The sequence below is a fragment of the Synchiropus splendidus genome, chromosome 10 (assembly GCF_027744825.2).
Source record: "Synchiropus splendidus isolate RoL2022-P1 chromosome 10, RoL_Sspl_1.0, whole genome shotgun sequence".
Lineage (NCBI taxonomy): Eukaryota > Metazoa > Chordata > Actinopteri > Syngnathiformes > Callionymidae > Synchiropus > Synchiropus splendidus.
In genome coordinates, this window is record NC_071343.1 from 6,480,892 (window position 1) to 6,502,844 (window position 21,953).

The 21,953-nt window shown below is 42.6% G+C and overlaps 2 protein-coding genes and 1 long non-coding RNA gene across 4 annotated transcripts; 2 read left to right on the top strand and 1 right to left on the bottom strand.

Annotated features, from left to right (window-relative positions):
• Nucleotides 1–728: 728 nt before the first annotated feature.
• On the top strand, nt 729–7,828 carry LOC128765965 (uncharacterized). The gene is made up of 4 exons (XR_008415936.1): nt 729–5,842; nt 6,222–6,247; nt 6,328–6,353; nt 6,459–7,828. It is a non-coding gene; the product is annotated as an uncharacterized LOC128765965 (long non-coding RNA).
• Nucleotides 6,256–12,141, bottom strand: si:ch211-214p13.9 (cell surface glycoprotein CD200 receptor 1-A). The gene is made up of 6 exons (XM_053877245.1): nt 11,935–12,141; nt 11,397–11,690; nt 8,772–9,041; nt 8,203–8,308; nt 8,091–8,133; nt 6,256–8,010 (listed from the first exon to the last, which is right to left on the bottom strand). Exons 1-6 carry the CDS (start codon nt 11,996–11,998, stop codon nt 7,939–7,941), a joined length of 849 nt encoding a protein of 282 aa, XP_053733220.1. The 5' UTR covers nt 11,999–12,141; the 3' UTR covers nt 6,256–7,938.
• cfap91 (cilia and flagella associated protein 91) lies at nt 10,884–21,886 on the top strand. Of its 2 annotated transcripts, none has more exons than XM_053877242.1 (17): nt 10,884–12,180; nt 13,544–13,620; nt 13,766–13,923; nt 13,982–14,047; nt 14,138–14,194; nt 14,278–14,450; nt 14,530–14,707; nt 15,988–16,145; nt 16,218–16,382; nt 16,969–17,087; nt 17,157–17,267; nt 17,917–17,982; nt 18,507–18,653; nt 19,161–19,382; nt 19,441–19,589; nt 20,648–20,739; nt 20,812–21,886. In XM_053877242.1, the coding sequence occupies exons 3-17, from the start codon at nt 13,790–13,792 to the stop codon at nt 20,955–20,957; spliced, it is 1,983 nt and encodes a 660-aa protein (XP_053733217.1). In that variant the 5' UTR covers nt 10,884–12,180; nt 13,544–13,620; nt 13,766–13,789; the 3' UTR covers nt 20,958–21,886. The 2 variants fall into 2 exon arrangements, with proteins under 2 accessions (XP_053733217.1, XP_053733216.1); XM_053877241.1 differs by lacking the exon at nt 10,884–12,180 and adding an exon at nt 13,288–13,456.
• The last annotated feature ends 67 nt before the right edge of the window (nt 21,887–21,953 follow it).

Here is a 21,953-nt window from a genome sequence, read left to right on the forward strand (position 1 = left end):
GCCCACAAGCTGGTGCTCGCTGCTCGAAAATCCCTGGATTGGAACAACCATTTCAGTGAAACATCATTTTTAAACATAGAGCGCCATCTACTGGGCTCTGAAAATGAGGACGCTGTTTCATGAAGCCTCATCACTAACTGAGAATGCAGGCAGCTTTAGAGTTGTTCCAGTTTTTGTCCACCATGCGACCATTCAACCTCCATATTTGTAAGTCGAAAATCTTCCATCAGTCTTTTACTTTTTCGAAAAGCTTTTATGAGAAAAATCCCCATGGACTCAGATTGTTGCCCAGCCACGAGAGCGTGATGTCAGTAATAAAGAGCGCAATTAAATTAGCTTTCTACATTTCTTCGCTTCGTCACATATGACCTTACAGATATGGACCAAGTAAAGCTGTACCACCAGAAACCTTGTTGATGTTGCTACCCGATATGTCGCTCCAATGGGACACGAAGAAAACATAACAATGCTGGAAATTCTCTGTCAGTTTGTTGGTATCTTTGGACCCTGGGCTACTCCCCCTGATGGATGTATTGGTGAACAGCAATACCAACGGAGTGAGCATGTGATCAGTGACAGTCAGCATTTGAAACAGACGGATAGAATTTCAGAGCATAAATGAAAATAAAGTAGCAGCTCCACACACACGACTCACACAAGTATTGTACAGCCACTTAAGTTCTTTCATGCAGGCTTACACTTCAAATAGAAAATGGTTGGTTTTACACAAACGTAACATCTGCACAACACCATGTTCCTCTTCAAATACAGCCGTACTTCAATTTCATCCAGTCTCTTTTAGGGGCCTCAAGGAGGTTTTCTTTGCTGGATATTTTAGATTAATCTCCTAAAGTTAAGTGATTTAATCCATGCAAGTGAGTAATGCCGCTGTCAGAGGATGAACAGTAATGATTTGTTGTCGTACAGGGAGAGAATGTTGGATCCAAAACAGCGCCACCGAATATGCCGACATGGACAGCGTCTCACACCGAGAAATTCTTTCCAACTTCACCTCTTCACCTCCCGCCCGCCGCTCCTTGTCGGCATGTGTGTCGAATTGAGGCTCATATGAGCGCACATGCTGTTCTCTGCTGCGGTAAAGTATATTAAAAAGAAATTCCTCCACAGATAGGTTCAAACACAACCACCCTGCCAGATAAACACGTCTTCATCTCCAGTTTCATTTCACTTTCCCCTAATGTGAGTTGGATTCTCTGGATGGGAACAATATGCCCATGCACAAACGGGCGCAGACACACTGGCTGTTGGAGGGTTTTATAGCTGCAGACCGGCATCATGACGTCAGACTCATCTAATCAGGCCTGAATCAAGCGCTGCCTCCTCTGTCCAGATGCATCTGAACCAGAGCTTTGTCAGCCACCAACAAAAGACAACTGTGAGTGAATGTAAGGGAGGAACAAAGACACATGAGGGAGGGTGAAACTGTACGAGATGAATGAGTGTGTGGGCTGTAACAGCCCGACACCATTGTTTAAAGCCAGGCAGAGATGTGCACGCGTGGAATACATGCATGGAACGGAAGCTTTTTCAGACAAGCAGTAGCATTAATGTTGCTGGACATGCTGCCACCAGGGGGCAGAACTTGCAGCAACTCCAAATATTAATATTCAGAATATTGTCCAAGGATTTATTTCATAAAAATTACTGAACAAGATGACGTCCTCACTACATGAGTTATTTTCTTTGGCATGAACTGAACATATACCGTCATTACGCCTTTTGTTATAGAGCGATTGAAAATGGGGAAAGTGAGGAACAATTCCAGTCATTTAATATTAAGTTATGACAGACTGCAGTCACTGTTTGTGGAAGATAAGCTGGAGAGGAATGAAGGTTAGCTGCAGACGGAATACTTGTCTGTGGATGAGAGGGAGCCAGGTGGACAGGTGAAGTTACAGGATGCAGAGATAAAGAAGGTCTGTCCAGGGCCATGGAGAGTGTGAGAAAGAGGTGAAGAAGCGGGTGCAGGCAGGATGCAATCATTGGTGAAAAGTGTCAGGTGTGATGTGTGACAAAAGGGTGTCGGCGAGTATGAAAGGAAAAGTGTGGTGAGGCCAGCAATGTTGTATGTTTGGAATCAGTGGCACTGAGGAAAAGACAGGAGGCAGAGCTGGAGGTAGCAGAGATGAAGATGCTGAGCTTCTCTCTGGGAGTGAGCAGGATGGATAGGATGAGAGGGACAGCGCATGTGCTCAGGTGTTAGGAGACCAAGTCAGAGAGGCTCGATGGAGATGGTTTGGACATGTACAGAGGAGAGAGAGAGAGCCAGTACATTGGTAGGAAGATGTTGAGGTTGGAACTGCCAGGCAGAAGGTGGAGAGGAAGGACAAAGAGGAGATTGATGGAGGTGGTGAAGGAGGACATGAGGTTTGGAGGTTTGAGAGAAGAGACAGCAGAGGACAGGGGGAGATGGAGGAGGATGGTCTGCTGTGGCCACCCCTGAAGGGAGAAGCCAAAAGAAACAGAAGAGGTAGAACAGTCGATAGTCACTGTTTAAACTATTGGAATCTAATTTCTTGCTCTCTTTGATAACCCAACAATCCTGAGCTGAGCCACCTCTCATCTAACACACCACCTGCTCCGTGTCACGGTGACAGCCTGATTCAAAGTCTGCACACAGTGTTGAAAATGTACTGGCTCCACTTTGCTTGTCACAATAACTTGTTAGCCCCAAATCATTCCGTACTGACTCTACACATCTATAGCCTCGCCGTGGCTCAGCTTCGCATCTCCGAGCACAGCTCCACTGTCACGGAAGCCCATGTGGAACAGATCAATGCAACTGGAGGCCTTTGAAATGTGGAGCCTCAGAACAATTGAGAAAAGAACATAGACACCAGAAAAGTAACGCAAATCTGACATGAATAAAAGCAAATCAGCAACATATGGCAGAACCCGAAATGAAAGTCATAGATTAAGCTGCGAGACTTTAGATTGAAGAGAGCGGCATCACATCTGGCAAAACAGGACTGATAACACAGTGGGCTACAATAAGCCCAATAGAGGACTCTGTAAGAGTCAATCCCCACCTGCTCCATCCCCGTGTGGTAGTCAGCTGCAACTGCACGTCTCCAGAAACTGTGCCCTTTGCTACGTTAAGAACCTCTACACCTGCTCACTTCCACCTCTGAACAGCAAGCACTTGACCTCCCTGCTCCAGATCCGTTTCAAGGCCATGACCCTCAGCTGACCTTGACTCATGTGCAGCTGTATTTTCCACAGTCAATTCCTCCACTAAACAACCTCCTGATTCAGACCTGCGTTGGAGGAAATGTAGGGTTAACAATCGCCAAGAAGTCAAGCAGCGACACTCCTCCCATGTAAATCGACAAGTCTCTGTCACAAGGGAAGGGAAAAGCACCTCTGCGGCCGAGTCCAAGAAACCAGTGGAATGTATGCATGAATCAAACCGCAAGGAAGCGAGACCCTTCTTTTTCAGACTCAGCTGCACAAAAAGGCGAAACTCAAAACACAGTGTGAGAGATGGGGCTATTATTTTTTTATTGAAAAACATGCAAGAGTTTTTTAAGCTCAACAATTGGATCAGTCGGTGTCTGGGTACACAGCAATACTTCTCTGTAAGTCTGAGACCATAGTGAAGAGTGATGTCTAGTCGTGGGTAGAGGGTAAGCTTCCTTAAGAGAAGCGGTTTAAGAATCTTTAGTCGAGGACCGAAGAGGTAGCGCATTCATGCGACACTCAGAGTAGAACTGCAGTCATACCACAATGAGAGAAGGCATTTTCAGGGGCCCCCTGGCCCCTAAGATCAAATCTCAGGAAGTCTTTGCTCAAACTGCTGCCCCCATGACTCCACCTCAGTTGATAGATAGAAAATAATAATAAATTACATCGTCGTCAACAACACCATCAGGGAAAAATATTGTCAACACACAAGTCATAGACAGTGTGTTCCAGCAGCCTGTTGAAGAGGAAACACCGCCCTCTAAAGGTAGAAAGAGGCACCACATAGAGAGATTGTTCATTCATGTAGCTGAAAAGCTTGAGGCCGATGTGTTTGACACACATTCTGGTAATAATGGTGAGCAAAAGACTGAGATCGGTGGGTTTCTCTGTGCAGAGCTGGGGTGAAGCACATACATTTCTCCGGTTTCGATAACCTCTGTCGGAAGGTTGAACAGCATCAGAAAGTACCACTAAATATAGGGAACAATCATTCTGAAAAACAAGGTGCTACATTCTATTTCACTTCCAAAAAAAGCAACGTTGGAGCTCCTTGTTAAAAACCTTGTCCAAACAAAGCAGTCCTTCACAGTCAGCGATCTACTGACCCCAAAACCCTCTTGAAATTAAAGACAAACATTGTAAAGCTGCTTTTCTGCTCGAGTTTACTGTCAAAAGATATGAGATAATACCTGAAACTGTTTGCTGCATCTAAAACCTCATTATTACAGCATCGTTGATTGTAAACGTTTTATTGTGTGCTCTATTGTGTTGGACAACCATGAAGATGAAGACGGAAATTCACTTTAAAAATATGTTTCTTATTGAGTTTAATTATCTTCTGACATCAGTATAAGTTTTGGCCGCTCGATTCACGTTTTTCTTTTCTTTTTTTTATTTTATTCAGCACCATTTTGGCTCATCCAGACAATACTGCGTTGGTTTATGTCTTAGATCATAATTCGATTAGGTAAAATAAAATGAGAAGAAAAATTTTTCTGTGACAAGTAACTTCAGAAGCAGAAGGGAAACTCCGGACCAAGGTGCGAAATGGTCTTCTTAATATAAATTTACTTCTGTCATTTCTTTATGTTACGTTGAAAAGATCTAGTCAAACATTGACTTTGACATCAAATACTTTACATTTGCTGCTGCATTTGATGGATTTTTTTATTTATTTTTTTGGCAACACATCAATTTGAAAATGATTTTGTTCTCCAGAAATGTGTTTTACTTCCTGTTGTGTATTTGTAGGTGTCCAAAGGAAATGTGACGAAGTGTGAAATATTTCGCAAAAAATGAACTTGATATGACATGGAAGATGGCTGGCAGTAGATTGTCGATCGGGGGAATATAGACATAGATAATTTAATTTAAAGATGAAGTCAAATTCAATAAGTGCATAGTAATCATACCAATATTATTATTATAACTAAAATGTCAATTTTACTTTCATGATGACAACGCAATAATGACACATTTCCCCTCCAAAGATTGGTGGCGCTCCATTTGTTTAACAGTTGTACCATCAAGATGTCGGCGCTCTTCCTTCCCCCCTTATCAGCTCAACAGTTCTCTGAAGAACCTCAGTAAAACCTGCTTCTGGGCTCAATGCAAATTTGCTGCAAGTCTATTCCTGTATTTCAGCATTTGTTTGATTGAAGATTTGGATTCATGTTCATGTTGTTTCCCCCATATTCTTTTCACTTTCCTTCAGGTTCGTTGGGTTTACAATGAACTTTCGGAACCTTTAAAAACACACCTCTACAGGGAGAGTTGTTATGAAAACGATGTGGGAAATAAGGTTCCTCTCACGTCTCTGGTGTTTTCTGGCTTCAGACCTCAAACATAACAGCAGCTAATTCACCTTTAAAACCACTTCTCATTGACGTCTTTGGTTCATTTGAACCAGAATTCACTTGTGCATGTGTGGAGTTGAGTGTGAGACGCACGTTCAACCATGATGCAGAAGAAGGTTGACGAGGAACGAGGTCAGATTCGGAGAAACCGAACAGGACAAACCCTAAACAGAAGAGTCGCGAGTGCAGCACTGGTTCAACCTTCTGCTCTGATCTGCAGCGACTTCCGTCAGTGTTGCACACAGACACCTCCACTACAGCATGGGAAACTGCAGATCGAGGTGAGAACAACATTCTTTATACATTCCTTAGACATATTTTTCTCTAACAAATCTTGTCATATCAAGTGTATTTCTGATGTTTTTAAACATGCGGAACAACCGCATAACTGAAACACAACATTATACGAATCTAATAACCTGCATGTGAAAGCCAATATTTAACGTTGTTGTTATGTTACTGTAACAATTTGATACATTTATTGTTAAAATATGTATATATTATTCCTTTTTTTAAATGTGTTCGCAGCACATGAACGCATGTGGTTTGCAGATATGAGTTGCACTTCCTGCTGTGGTGGCATTTGCTGACTTGCTCAAATACGTTCAAGCGTTCTACAATTTGTCGTTACATATTTTTAATTTGTGTCAACAAATACAGGCTGAAGAAGAAGAGAAAAAGCAAAGGTGAGGTTGAAAAATGAATGACAAAACAATTTTCATTCAGTTATTATGTTTTTTTATGCGTTTGTTATGATTTATTGCAGGAGATTCTGCAGAACATTCAAACAAGGTAGGCATAATAACATTATAAAATAATAATAATAATAATAATGACAGACAGAGAGATAGATAGATCTCTCAGAACTGTTCACAGCTTCCATCTCTCCCACTGCAGTCGTCTCCGGACCTGAACTACGTCACGCTCGACCACAGCCTCTCCAAGCCGCGCCACAGGAGAAGGAAAACTTCCTCAGACGATGGGTGTGAATATGCCACGGTTGTCACTCCGGGCACGATTGACTCTGAGTCTAAAGATGATGACTATGTGCTCATGACCTAGAAATGTCAGCTGACTTCCTTCTGACACTGCTGTGTGGCCACTTTGGCTTCACACCTTCTGAAAGCTTTATTATTTTTGAAAACTGAATTGAGTAAAGTTGTTTTTGACAGCTTTTTTGAATTTTTGAAAAAAATATTTCTGTCATTTAAATGAGTGACGTATGGAAGAGGATTAGGGCCAGTGAAGAAAAAAATAATACTTGGCAGAATTCTGACTTTTTTCTCAGAATTCTGACTTTAAAGTGAGAATTCTGACTTTTCTCTTTAAACAGCAGTCTGAGGATTCCTGCCCCACAATTCATTGCTCAACGTCACAAAGTGACAATTCTGAGACAAAAGTCAGAATTCTCACTTTGAAGTCAGAAAATTGAGGGAAAAAAAGTCAGAATTCTCAGTTTAAAGTCAGAAATTTGAGGTAAAAAAAAAAGTCTGAATTCTCACTTTAAAGTCAGAAATTTGAGGGAAAAAAAGTGAGAATTCTCACTTTAAAGTCAGAAATTTGAGGGGGAAAAAGTCAGAATTCTCACTTTAAAGTGAGATTAAAGTCAGAATTCTCACATTAAAGTCTCTCTTTTAAGTCCTCACTGGCCCTAATCCTCTTCTTTAGTGACGTGAGTGATCTGGTGTTTTTTTCAGCGGAGGAGGAGGAGGCCCCTGGGCGGACCCAAGACATGCTTCAGAAATTTAGTCTCTCAGTTGATTTTGGAACGTCTAGGTACCGATGAGGGGTTGATGAGGTTTCATGAAACAGTGACCTGATTTTCAGAGGCCACTAGATGGAGCTCTTTAAATTATGTGAGGTCTCAATGAATAAGATGCTCAGGTCCAGACATTTTACAACACACAGCGCCATCTGGTGGCCTCGGAAAATCAGGACACAGTTTCATAACACCTCGTCCACCCATCACTTCTAAGTACTACTCAAGAGGAGCCAGAGGAGCGGGAATACTGGGCTGCAGTTGCTGCCCCCGCGACGTGACCTCAGCCAAGTGGAATAAAAAAAATCTTCAAATTCAGAAATAACATTTAAGTATTTTACAAAAGCTCCTCTGACGAGAAGTGAGGTGAGCTACTTTCTGGTCAGATATATTTTTGACTCTTCCATTTCCAAATCCAGACAGCGAATACTGTGGCAGCGATGGATCAAGATGACACTATTTAAAACAAGTCCTTGGAAAGTGCATCATGTCTCATCACATATTCACATTTCACACATGAATATTTCCTCTTTCTTCGTCTCCTCTGTGACGCCCCGTCTTCTTTTCCTTCAGTCAAGTCTTCTTTTTTTTTCACTTCAGTCATTCGTAGAAACAGGTTCAAGAGTTGTAAATGGAGTTGACTCGTTGAACATAACTGGCATACGGCTCCACTTCCTCCACATCCTCTTTCTGTGAAAAGCCGCAGAGCTGTTATGAAGAGGCTCGGCTTTAAAAAAAAAAAACTCAATGCGAACCACAGTTGAGATTACCTGCTGAGAGTCAGTGAGCGACGCGTCGACGTGGCCGCGACATCTGGGGACAGAAAGAAGTGGACTCAGCTGATTCAAATCTTTTCTTTCGCCTCAGTCAGGTTCCTTTTACCTTGAAATGAGGAACTTTCTGTGTCGATAAAGCAGCAAGGAGGTTCCGGCCAAAACAAAAATGGTAATGAAGGCAGAGATGATGCAAACCTGGTAAAAGGGAAGTCCTGTTCGCAGAGAGAACACAAACACAGAGCACAGTACGGAAATGTTAGTTCAGCCTGTGACTCTCCTGCCTGGTCACGTCCATCCTCCTCACGCTCTCATTTACAGCATCCCTCAACCTCAGTGGTCGTCTCAGTCCAGCTCCAACACTGGCTCTCCTCACTTTGCTTCTTCACATGACATGACACTTCATGAAACAGTGTCTTCATTTTCAGAGCTCAGTAGGTGGCGCTCTTAGTTTAAAAAATGATGTGAGGTTTCATTGAAATGGTTGTTCAGAGCAGAGAGTGACATCTAGAGGGCTCATGAAACTGTTTCACGAAGCTTCACCAGTCCATCACTAAACCAAGCCAAATAAATAGCAGAAGATGTGAAGATGTTTACTATTTTGTCTCTTCCAATACTCAAATCGCGTTGATCTTCTCACCTCAAGTGATTTCAGTGTGATACTCTTTCTGGACTGACCTGGAAGTCGTGGCAACAAGAGCCTCTCTTCTGCCCAGGCAGCATGTGCAACAGAGCAGACGGGGGTGGAGCTGGAAGCATAGTGTTGAGGCAGAGTCAGGCGACTCTCTGTGGTGTGGAACTGATCAGAGACAGAACGCTTCTCCTCCACCGATGAGTTCCCTGCCTCTTTCCAACTGATGTTGGCGGCTGGATTTGCACCTTCTGCTTTACATACAGCCACTAATTTACCGTCTTTCATCTCCAACCACGAGGACAGTCTGGGAGGAGCTGAGCAGAGCAGAGGAAACAGTGAGTGCTCAATTGTTTAGACACCAACATTTCAAATTTACATTTTAAAAAAGCAAGGAAATCTAACTTTTCATCACCATTTTTGACCAGAAAGTGTTACATAACACAGCATGCTCTGAAAATGACATGATTTTTGACACTTCATTTCACATTACCAACACAATAATATCGAGATCACCAAACCACGGTCATTTATTTGTTTTTAACCCTATATTACTGCCATGCTTTTGCTCTGTGCCGTCATATTATACAGTAGTCTGACTGCAATCAGCTTATTCAGAAAGAAGATGGCAGTAGCGTCACGGCAACTGAGGCAGCATGTCTTTTTTTTTTTCTAGAATAGAGAACCTGTACAGTGGTACCTCAGTTCTCGACCACAATGCGTTCCAGACGGCCGTTCGAGAAGTGATTTGTTCGAAATCTGAATCGATTTTTCCCTTTTATAATGACTGGAGAAAGAAATAATGCGTTCCAAGCCTTAAAATAGTCTTTTGTAGGAGTGAATGTAGAGTGTCTGCTGCAGGTGGCTGTTCCTCTATGTGTGTGGCCGCTGCATGTGGGAGGGGTTGCCGAGTGAGTGACGTCTCTCCAGAAGTGAAGAGGTGCCCGGTGCGTGTCCAGCTCTGAATGTGCGCTTCTGTGCAGTTTGGCTGTGACAAAGTCATAAACCAAGTCACGCTCTGTCCCAGACTCGCCTCATCCCTGTCCCAGCTCCAGCCCACAACAGGACATCAAACCCTGGAGTGAGCGCTCCAGCACCTCCCCTGTGACACTCTACCACGGTCCAGTGCGGAGACAGGAAAGGTTTTACAACTCAATATGAAGAGAAAACAGTCAGTAAATGTAGCTAACGGGACACGTCTGCATACAGAGGCTGCGTTATACACAACAACAAAGCGCGTTGTGGGTCAGCTGATCGGTCCGCGCACGTTATGTTTTTTCTGGCTTTTTTCGGGGGCGTTCGAGTTCTGGATTTTTGTTTGAAATCCGAAGCAAAAAAATCTCTAAATTTTTGTTGAACTACGATTTGTTCGAATACCGGGACGTTCAAAAACCGAGGCACCACTGGATGAATTAATGGGAATTGTGCATTTATTTTACAATATTAACATTGTTGTGCTACTAATAAAGAAGTTATTCACAGACAGAGGAATGCTGAGTTAAGAGAGTGTGGTTGAGAGTGCGTGAGAAAGAGAAGTTACAGGTGGAGTTCAAAGACAGCACTGAAGCAGATGCTGGAGGCCTGAGCAGAGGTTGTAACTCATCGTCCAAGGTCTGACGGAGGAGGCTGGAAAGTACCATCTTCTCCAGGGCTGGTCCTGATAAGAGCCACCTGGGTGTGATCGCTGCCATGGTTACGAGGCAGTCAGCGGCCGGCACTGGCGTCAACAGCGGAGGACCAATCGGACGAGGTCCACGTAGAGGAACTTTTGTCTATAAAGGGTCAAGACAGATATGTTTTTGTCGCTCTACCGGGACTACTGCTAAGGCTAAGTCAGGCTAAGTAAATTGACGTGCGGAGGCACACGGGAGGTGTATTTCCAACATACGGTAAGAAAACTACTTATTAGCATGTGCACTCGCAGCGTGTATATATATATATATATATATTGGGTTTTTGTCCCTTGGTATGTATAACTCTTTTTTTATTTTTATTACAATCGCGTGGGTGTTTTTGAACTTGCATCTTTGTGAGAACTGATAGGAGTTTTTAATGACTAGAGTGAGGACATTTTAATGAATGCTCAGTTTGAGAGTTTAAACTTCAAAATAACTCATAATAACTTATTATTATTATAATGAGGATTGGGTAAGAGTCGTGGTTACGTTAACGGTGAGAGGTCGGTGACAATGTATGATTTTTTTTTTTTTGAAGACAACCACTCTTAAAAAAGATGGATTAACAAAAACACTGTGAGGTCTGGGTGAGATACGCTTATGGACACATGTCCATCGCAGTATCTGAAATTGTTCTTAAGGCTCAGCAGATACATTAGCAACAATGATGATGTCGATGAATAAGAAGGCCTATGACCGAGTTTCAAGGGAGGAAGTATGCTTCAGTATGAGGAAGTCTTTGGCATCAGGGAAGTATGAGACAGCGGTGAGGTGTGCTGTAGGAATTTGCTCCTTCCGATGGATGGAGAGAGGGGTCCTCATGGACTATGATGTTTGTGGATGATGTTGGGATTTTGTCGTGTGAGTGAAGAGGAGTAGCAGGAGAAGGTGGAGGTGGGAGCAGGAGAAAAGGGAGATGAAGGACACTGGAAGCAGGAGGAAGAACGGCAACAATTGGCAGCGTTTGGTTCAACTGTTTAGATTTCAAACACTTACTTGTTACGCTCAGACTGAAGTTGCAAACCTCGCGAGACCGAGAGAGAACCAGCTCACCACTATAGAACCCAACGTCGCTCTCTGAGAAGTTTGGTATGTGCAGGACCGTCTGGTTGGTGGCCTGCAGTGTGATGTACAATCCATCTCTGCAGGTGTTTTCACTATTGTGTTGAAACGTCACTCTACATTTGTTATTTTTCGTCTGAATTTTCCAGATAACATGTAGAAAAGGATTGGACTGGCCCCGACATGTTAGATTGACGTAGCTCCCAAGCTCAAACGATAAAGGGACCTCTGCAAAGAAGCATAAACAAAGACTTACTTAGTCCACTGGACCAAAGAATCAAAGAGTGAAGCATCTGTTGTCATCTTTCCATCTAGTTATGGTTACGGTATTAGGAATTTATTGACCGCTAACCTTGTGTATCAAGGCGGAAAAGTTCCATCTCAGCAAACATTTAAACACTCACCATGCATTTAATGCTAACTGTCAATGAACCCAATGGAAAACTACAACAACAATAATAGAATTTCATACCTGAGGTCACGCTCCAAGCTTTATATATGATGAGGACAGTGAAAATCCAAACACTCTCCATCATATATCAAGCTGAGAAAAACATCGACCATGAGGCTGTCGATGACATTTCAGTCTGTCTGTGCCATGCGCCGTGTCAGCACAGAATCTTTGATGGATCATCGTAAAACCCACACGACAGCGTCAGACGCTGAAACCCTCCTCCTTCCTCCCTCTCCAACCAAAGACTTCTCGAATGACTCAATGGTAAGTTTCCTTAAACATGGTTGTAAAATTTACATTTTTTTTAAACAAATCTGAGCGCTTCAGATGACACCCAACAGCTGCTACTTTTTTTCAGTGAAACCAATGTTTTCCAAAGTGACTCAAGTGATTTAACAGCTTTAACCGTCAGATCTAGTCGCATGAATAAGTGGGTGTGAAAGCACTATTTGAGAGGCGCTCGTACATGCTTATACCTTTGACAGAAATAGACGTAGCCATTGTGTGACTGTAAAACCTTCCCATCCAATTTTAGACTCTTTACTTCTCTAACAGCAGCAGATAGTCAGCTGACTGTGACCTTATGGTGCTGAGTTGCAAACTTATTTTTCTCAAGTTATGATGACGCAGTGACTGCCATGATGAAGCAACACACACACACACACACACTCATACACACACTAACAGTTAAAAGTGTAAAACAGTCCTGTTTCCTTGTGATAAAACTGACTTCCTGTTGACATCAAGGCCAACGGGTTTTTTTTTGTAGCACAAGTCAAGTTGTTGCGCTAATCTTTCACACTTCATCATTGGCACCTTTTTCAGCTCCCACTTGCTCAATGTTTAAAATGTTTTTTTTTTTGTTTCAGTGATTTGTTTGTTCAAGACTAGTTTGCTTCTGTTTGCTTTCTGTAATTTATATATATATATATATATATATATATATATATATATATATATATATATATATATATATACATATATATACACACATATGTGTGTATATATATATATATATACATACACACACGTGTGTGTGTGCGAGTGTGTGTGTTCTTCACCGTTATTTGTGTAATTAATTCACTTTTAATTCACGTATTATTATTCACTGTGAGGTTTAACGTGTCAAACGTGTAACAAATTGCCATTGCTCAATACAGTTTTGAAGTCGCTGGCGTTCGACAGAAATGCATCTTGGGAGTTGTAGTTATTATTCCTTAACCGGTTGTGACGCTTTTTTATATATATATGACGAGTAATTCATTTGAAATGTCAATAGTTGATGATGATTTCAATAATATGATTCAGGAAATAAATAAAAAAAATTAAACGTTTTCGGGTAAAGAATGGACTCCTCCGTCCTCAGGTTTGTCGTCTCCATGGTTACGCTCGACCACAGGACGCAACTGAGAAGTTGAAAACGCGTTAGTGGCTGTTTTTGTTTTTGTTTCAGCCATTAAACGTTAATCTGTTCCGCTGACTCGGGCTTCTACCATGCAACGGGGCGTTAGAGTGGAGCGAGCTTTTGAGCACCTGTACGGTACGCTGCTCGCTTTGCCTTAGCATTAGCATTAGCATTAGCATTAGCATGAAGTAGCCGAGGAGCTAACGCTGCGTTGTGTTTCAGATCCCGTCTACACCGTTGCATCCGAAGTGGACCATGTCCGAGCCAACCTCAGGGCATATGCTTCAAAAGACAGACTTGTGAGGCTTTTAAGATAACGTTGTTAAAATTAAAAAATTAAACCGAGTAGTTGAATAACGTAGAAATGCATGGTGTTCATGTACAAATGTACATTACAAGGGAAGGATGGTTTCTATGTGAATGTTTTGTCTTGAATCCACGCAGAAGAAAGTCCCAGTTTTTGAGTCCATGTTCAGCTGTCTGCCCCACCACCCAAGTTATTCCGTCCAACTGGACCCAGTGGACCCAGTACCGGGCTATGTTGACCGGCGCTGGCGAGGTCACGCTGAGCGCCGGCAGCTAGTGTTGAAGCAGCTAACAGGGTGAGGCAGGTTCAAGCGTTTTCCACAACTCAAGTGGTGATGGACGTCCTCTTTACAGTGTCATGATGCCTCACCGCCAGGAGTGTCATGTGACCGGCGCAGACCGCTGGAAATTCTTTAACAGGTATCATTCCATGGCAGCATGGTTTCCTTGCTTACTTCCTGTGTGACAGACGCGAACGTTGAAGATGAACCGTGACTTGCTTGCTGCCAGCCCACAGATTCCGCTGAGTCAGCAGACTTGGATCGACCATAGTTTGCCTTTTCCAAAGTGCGTACAGCTGTGTAAAAGTGCAGATTGCGATGGTGATAAGCATCGCGACAAATCAGCAAGTGTCGTTTTCTTTCATGCAGAAGCCAAGACACACTTGGAAAATATGCCGAGCACCGAGCTACCCACCGCACAGTGGGTGTTCAAACAGACTACAGAGAAAGTGAAACTCAGACAGAGCCGTACAGCCCAGAGTATGCTGTAAAGCCTGGCACCACTCCAGCAGAGCTGCTCTCCCTGGCTGTTTTGACGTGGGGTACAGCATCCTCTCAACATCCCACGGCTGTGATTGTGCACTTTGTTTTCTTGTTTCACTGGTTTTTCTCTGTGCGCAGGCAGGGGTCTTCCAGCAGGCCTGGCAGAGGTAGAGAGAATCGAGCGGGCGCGCGAGAAGCGCATCTGGGAGGCCACGCTGCCTCCGTTGGAAGATCTGAGTCAGCTGGACAAAAGGAGGCGGATGATGGAGCAGAAGGAGACGGAGGAGTGGGCCTTCAGGGAGGCGGAGATACAGAAGTGAGTGTGAGCTCACGGCCGAGCTTCATTCTGAAACAGGTTCTATTAGAATTGAAGTGGAAAAAAAAACATCAGGCGCTTGCCACATGCCGTCGCGTTCTCAGTCACCCGTTGGTCGACTTCCTTTTCCCCTTTCTCCTAACTATCTGGCCTCTCCCAACGTTTCCTCTGACTATTAACTTCTGATCTCATTCTTTCTCATCTCTCCTGATGAAAACCTCTTCATTTCTTCATGACAATTCTAACTCTGCTGCCTCTAGAACAACTGTGGCAGGCCACACTGCTGTGAACAAACCTTCCCTTTCACTCGAGCTGCCACAGAACACAGTCGTTCCACCATGTCTGCACTCTCCCTTCGTCTCCCTGTTACTCTTAAAGACATTGCCATTGCTTGTTTTATTAATGCGAGTTATAAAAGGAGCTCCAATGAGATTGTGTCATCAAAATAATGTCCTGCAAAAGAAAACCAAAAACCTTGAAGCCATTTTGATGAAAAGAATTACTTTCATTCATACATAAAAAAATTATAAATCCAAAATTGTTTTATTTTTACAGAAAATTGCACTTTGTAAATGTGAATAATAATAATAATATACTATCCTGTTTTTATTTTTATAGTAAATGGTAATTAATTTCTTTTTATAATTATATTTAAAAAAATTGAAAAAAATATATAAATATATATATATAATCGAAAAAAATACATATATAAGCTAAAATGCTTTAAGGTGTTTCTAATAATTTGTATATATATATATATATGTATATGTATATGTATGTACATATATATATATATATATATATATATATATATATATATATATATATATATAATTGAATAATAATATTAATAATTATTATTTATTTTTTTCCCCAATTTTTAAAAATAAAAGTCATGTCCAGAGCAAAATTTATTATTTTTACTGAAAATTGCACTTTGTTAATCGGAATACGAATACTAATCTGGTCAGATTTCATTTTTAAAAATTGGGAGAAACAAAAATATATCCAGTATATATATCCTGTATAGAATTTTGTTTCACCATTTTTAAAATTAACATCTGACCAAAACTTTAAAGTCAAGGGCCGGCCATTACTGTATTTCAATAGAATGTTCATAACTTACTGTTCATAACTCAGCTAAATCTCTTTTTATTGTCAGCGGGTAATTTCAAGCATCTCCAAGGAAGACAGTATTACTCATAGTAATGAGTAATACAAACGTCACCAGCAGTTTTGATGCGAGTGGCGCCACTTTGACCTCTAAACTTTTTTAACAGGCTACAGGAGGCTCGCCTTGCTGTACTCAAGCACCTGCTGAAGCAGAGAGACGTGGCCCAGACCGAGGCTGCGAATGACAGACTGAAGAAAGTACACGCTGAGCTGCTGAAGAACAAGGAGGTGAAATTAAACAAGATCAACAGCGACTACATGAGGGGTAAGACCATCACAATTCAGACACACAGAGCAGGAAGATCATTTACAGAAGTGTGTTTCTGAGTGTGTGTAGCACTGAGGAAACTGGAAACTCGACGGAAGAACGTGGAGGGGAAGCTGACCAGAGGCGGACTTGTCAAGGGCTCCATGGAGGACTATGTTCGGAGACATGCGCCGACAGCGATGTTGAAGGCGGGCAGCAAGCGGGAGATGCCGCTGCTATCTGAAACATTTGAAGGTCAGATGTTGATTGTATCACTTTTACAAGGAACTTTTGACTAGTTTGTGTAGGTGGATGCTTCAAACCTCATCTGATAACGCGTTTCCACTACATCAGCCAAACATGGTGCTGTGATGTTGGTGTGTTTTTTTTGTTTTTTCAGTCTTCACTTGAGTTATTTGTACATATATGGGGAAGTTGCACATTCATGCAGTAGCAGAGAGAATCTTGCCAAACGGTTCTTGATTTTATTTTTGGTTCAACGACATGACTGCCATTGGTTTTGCACTGTGTGGAGGTCTGATTCAAAACTGGATCACAAGGCTGAATAGAGGGTTTCTATCCGTGTATCTGTAACAGTAGGGAGCAGAAGCAGCAGAGAGGATGAGGCGTGGAGCAGCTCAGGGTTGGTGAGGAGAAGGAGGGAGTTTCTAGTGAAGGAGGAGGAGGAGGAGACGACAGGTGACTGAAGCAAGTACAGGCTGGTTTCAAGTGCTAGGTGAGCTACTGTGCTATCAGGCTGACAGAGGAGGATCAGGAGTGAAGGGGTTGACACTGAACTGTCTCATACAGAGGAGAAAAAAGACACCTCTTTAAATTACAGGTTTGCTAGAGTTTGAGTCACGACTTCACTCCGCTGCTCTGAAGCAGAAGAAAAAGCCCACGACCGTGAAAATCGACCCCTCAGAGAGCAAGGACTTGGCTGTGATCCAGAAATATAAGGTGGATATAAGGAGGTCCATGAGGGAGAGCAGGAGCAGGTGGCGTGAGTTTTCACTGTGTCTCATGCAGAGCCTCAGAGAGGTGAAGAAAGAAGAGACGACCAGACGTGCAAGTGTCGCTGTCAGGAAGGAGAAGCAGGGTCCTCGCCCAGTAACGCCGACAGTGGAGGAGCCTCAAGAGGTCAGCGCTCACTCTCTCGGTCACTCACTCACCGACTGTATGTCCAGTCACACTGGACTGTTGGATGGTGAGGCATCATGAATCTGTGCTCTTATTTTCACAGCCCACTAGATGGCAGTCTCTCTGCTGTAAAGTCAAACAAGCATTCAAATTTCCAAACTGAGAACGCCACCTATTGCGCTCTGAAAAGCATGAATCTGTGATTCTCGATTGTCCACAGCTGTTCGTGGTTGTCTGTGCCCAGCGATGGACCAGCCTCCTGCCCAGGGTGTCCCATGCCTCTCACCCCAAAAAGCTGGGACAGCTCCGTGGGAGGAAATAAATGGCATATAAAAACGTGTTTACATTTTGGCTGGGAGTGTAATGTCTTCATTATGATTCCTAACATTACATTAACATGAAACATGTTATTTAAAATGAATCATAATGAATAATAGAAGCATTTTTATGATACTGCCGTTCCAACTGATGCCTGTTGATTCATCGAGATGAATTCATTACAGAGGCTCCAACTAACTAGTCTGTCATGAAGTTGCTCCGCTAGTGTCAACACGATTTTCTATCTTCCCAAAACAAAGATTCCACCCGCCGTACTTGCGTTCAGCCTATGAAGCGGCTTTTTAAATCATGTATTTCAATTCTTTTTTAGGAGGAGAAGGAGCTGGCGGTCATGACTCTGCAGAAGCTACTGAGAGGACGAAGTGTTCAATACAAGGTCTGGTCAAGTTCCTGTGACTCCGAGAGCAGGGGTTCTGAACCGTTTTGATCTAGGCGACCTACTTTTCCACAACAAATTCAAGTCATACACGTAACTTGACATGAAACCACATGGTTCACAAACAATGTCACAATATAAAATAAAATAGTCAATAATTTTCAAAATAATCTCTAAAGAAGATATAAGTAAAGTAGCTGAAAGTATCGCCATAAAATGTTCCAATTCATTTTAAAAACTGAATAGTTAATGAATAGTTTTTTCTCTTGTGGAGGTGGCACCAATTTCTTAATCATTTTTTTTCTTTTCAAAATTTCTCCATACTCCGTACAAATTGGCATCTCTCAAGTCAGTATAATGACAGTATCGCGTAGCGGTGTAAAACAAGAAAACTTCTAGCGGCCCTCTAGGGGGCGCTCACGGGCCAACCCTGGGCCTTGGCACTAGAGTTAAGAATCACTGTTCTAGAGTGATACTGATGTGTTGTTTGACATGTTCTGACACTTGTTTGTGGTTGTGCACAGATGTGTGTTGGGAAGGAGAACCGCAGGGACCTCATCAGAGAACTGAGGTCCGGTCACACTTTGCACAAGGATGAGGAGGATCAGCTGAAGGCTGATAAGGAGCTGGTGATGACCCTGAAGAGTCGGAGAGACCAGCGGCGACATGAGGTCACACACACACACACACGTTTGTTTCACTGTTCTCATTGACATTATGCTCTCACCCTTAACTTAACCAGGACTCTGAACCAAACTGAAAACCAATAATAATGACCCAGTTATTTCGAAGTTTCAGTCCTAAAATTCAGGCTTAACCTTGTAGGGACCAGCTAAGGTCAACATAAGTAGGTGTGTTTCCAAGCAGTGGTCCCCACAAGTGTAGTTATACAGGGACCACACACTCACATCTCTGTCCTAGTGGGGTCCTCTCATTGCCATAACCCTTTCCCCAGCCTCTCAACCTAACACATGGCTCACCTTAACCAGGACTCGGAAGCAAACTTATATCCACTTATAAAGTCCCAGTTATTCTGAAGTTTTCATCCTCAAGTTGAAGCTTAACCTTGTGGGAACCAGCTAAAATGCACACCACAAGGAGGTGCTTTGTTTTGTTTTGACAGATAAAGAAGTACACACAGCTGAATTGGGTCTTAAGTCAGTTCATTTCTCCTGCAGGCTTTGCAGCAGAAGGCTTCTCTGGCAGGGATGTTGGCTGCGGAGCTTGAAAGCACATTCAGCACGTTGTCCAAGGAGCTGATCCACCTTCAGGAGGAACGCAGGATCCACGCGTTCGCTCTGCTAGCCGAACGAGACCGACGCATGCGCGAGGCGGAGGAGAGCGGAAGAAGACAAGCGGAGGAGCGCAGACGTATAGAGGAAGACGAGATCTTCAGACAAGTAGAGTTGCAGCGTCGCTCCTGCGCTGGTGCGACACTCAAACACGTGTGTTCTACAGGTGGTTCAGGTGCATCAGGAGACGGTGGACTCGTATCTGGAGGACGTCATTTTGGATGCGGTGGATCAGACGGCGGACAAGCAGGCCAGAGAGGAAGTCCACAAGATGGCGAGAGAGGTCAACGACATCGCCTACGCCATGGAGGAGAGGCAAGAAGTGTCGATCACGCAGGCGTCATTTGGTTACTTCAGGCTATTTATAAGAGATAAACTACTTCTTCTTTCTGTTTGTTTCCTGTTTGTTTCTCAGATTAAGTTTGCTCAAGGTTGCAAGAAAAGAGAAGTCTGAACAGATACTCCACCTCCACAAGCTTTGCAGATCAAACACTCTGAAGAGTTCAAGCCCTTTTTTAAACCCTGAACTTATCAGTGTTTCTGTTTCCTTAGAAAAACATCACGTTTCTGAAAGATATTTCTTTTAATGTGAAAGAGTCATGATGAGTCTGAGTTCTTATGCTACAGCAGAGGTGGGCAGTTACATCTCTTAAAGAGTCACATTACAAACTGTGACTGTTGAAAGAAAGAAACCTGATGAAAAAAAATCTTAAGTAACAAGGATGAAATGAAACAAAAATGTTCAATGGAAGCAAGGATATTAAGAAGTGTAAAAATGGCATGAACCCTATAAAAAATCATTTACATGCATTTTATTTGAATAGGAATCATAATAAAACTATGGACCAAGCATTTAAAAAATGTTTTAAACATATTTATAAATATGTTTTGAATTTTCGACAAATTTTGAGGAAAATACTAAATTGACAAACAAGAAGAAGAAACAAAAATGTAGTCATGAATGTGTTGTATTTACTGTTGAGCTAGTATTGGCTAAAACAGGAAAATACAATGATCAGTTGCATAGTTTTAGCCTGACCTCATGAGGGCCACAAAAACACAGGCAAAGGGCCACATATGGCCCCTGGGCCGCACTTTGCTGGGCAAAGTGCTACTAGTACTACTAGTCTGTACTACAGGAACTGAAAGACAAATGGACTGATGAAGAGTTCAGTGATGCATCAAAACACTCAATCTAGTTAAACATCAAATGAATCCTTGAAAGAAGGACACGTTTTTGAGTGACACCTCATGTTGTCTCGCTGTTTCTATGAATCTTAATAGAGAATTTATCTCATTTTGATGTCATCTGAAGCAAAAACAAAGACTGACCTGAGGGGGACTTTTCGTTCATCGATCATGTTTTTCTTCAGTCGGAACACTCACCAACCTGAGGAGATCGTGTCCGAGTTGGTCTACAGCTTCCTGATCCCGGAGGTGGAGAAGACCCGAGTGAGGCACGCAGGTTTGACAAGTTCCTCTTCTCTCACGTGTTTCATGTGCTTTCATTAAAGCTCTGGTTTGTCCGTCCCCTCAGTGCATCAGAAGCAGCTCAGGCACCTGCAGGCAGCTCGCTCCATCATTCACGGACCTTCTCAACCCTTCACTGAAACCTCAAAGTCCCTGCAGATGGACTGTGGCCCTAAAGATCCGGGGACGGGGGAAGAACCGCCGACACACTGAGACAATGCTCCTCGCCAGCTGCACTCATGACTGAGCTGCGCATAATAAATGGCTGAATTATGAATATTCTCTGACCAAATAATCGCTGTTAACAGCATCTTCTTGAGACGATGCGTGGTTTCTCTGAGCCTGGCTGAAACCCCCAACGGAAGCTAGAAAAAAACCACATCTCCTGCCTTTGGTTAGCAGAGTGAAAAAGTGGCGAGTCAGATTGCAACTGTGTTTCTCACTGGAGGTTACGACTCTGGTACTTTCCTTCAGGCCTTGCCTCTGTACACAGTACACACAATATAGACGCACACGAATGGCAGTGACTGTGTGCCTGAGCCTGTCGGTGACATCAGCCCGCACTCGATGGAGAACTGACACATACGACATGCAAGAGATGAGCACTTCTTGCTCCTTCTTGCACTCAGTGTGTTTAGTGTTTCAACCTGACAATTTTAGCGGTGATGTCGGGCAAAAGCTTTTTCTGAAGAAGAAATCGAGGTGGTTATTTTGAATTGTTTTTGGACTCCAGTGCATGGAGTTATTACAAACAGAATATACTGTAAACTTCTTAGATCTGTATTTTACAAACTAAAGTTTCCATGAAACCAAAAGAACCACGTCATCTGTGAGATGTTTTTCAATGACAGTGCTTCGAAAAAATATTAGTTATCACTCAGAACACTCCACGATGCTAGTAAGAAAACTGAAAAACTATATGGAAAATATTGCTCATTGGTTGCTGTTTTAAGTCATATTTTCCTCTTCTGCTGTCACATGGTTCTTTAAATTAGTATTTTTTAATTCATTTTTTTTCCCCATTGATTTATTTTTATTATTATTCGTGTTTTATTTCTTACTCATATTTTCAATGGGAATGTATTGTTGTATGTATACGGTATTGTAAACTCCCTTTTCTTATTGCTTTCTTTATTTTTGTATAATTTAAATACATTTACTTAAAAAAAATGTGATCCCCGTGTTGTTTTTAGACCGTGATCCACATCA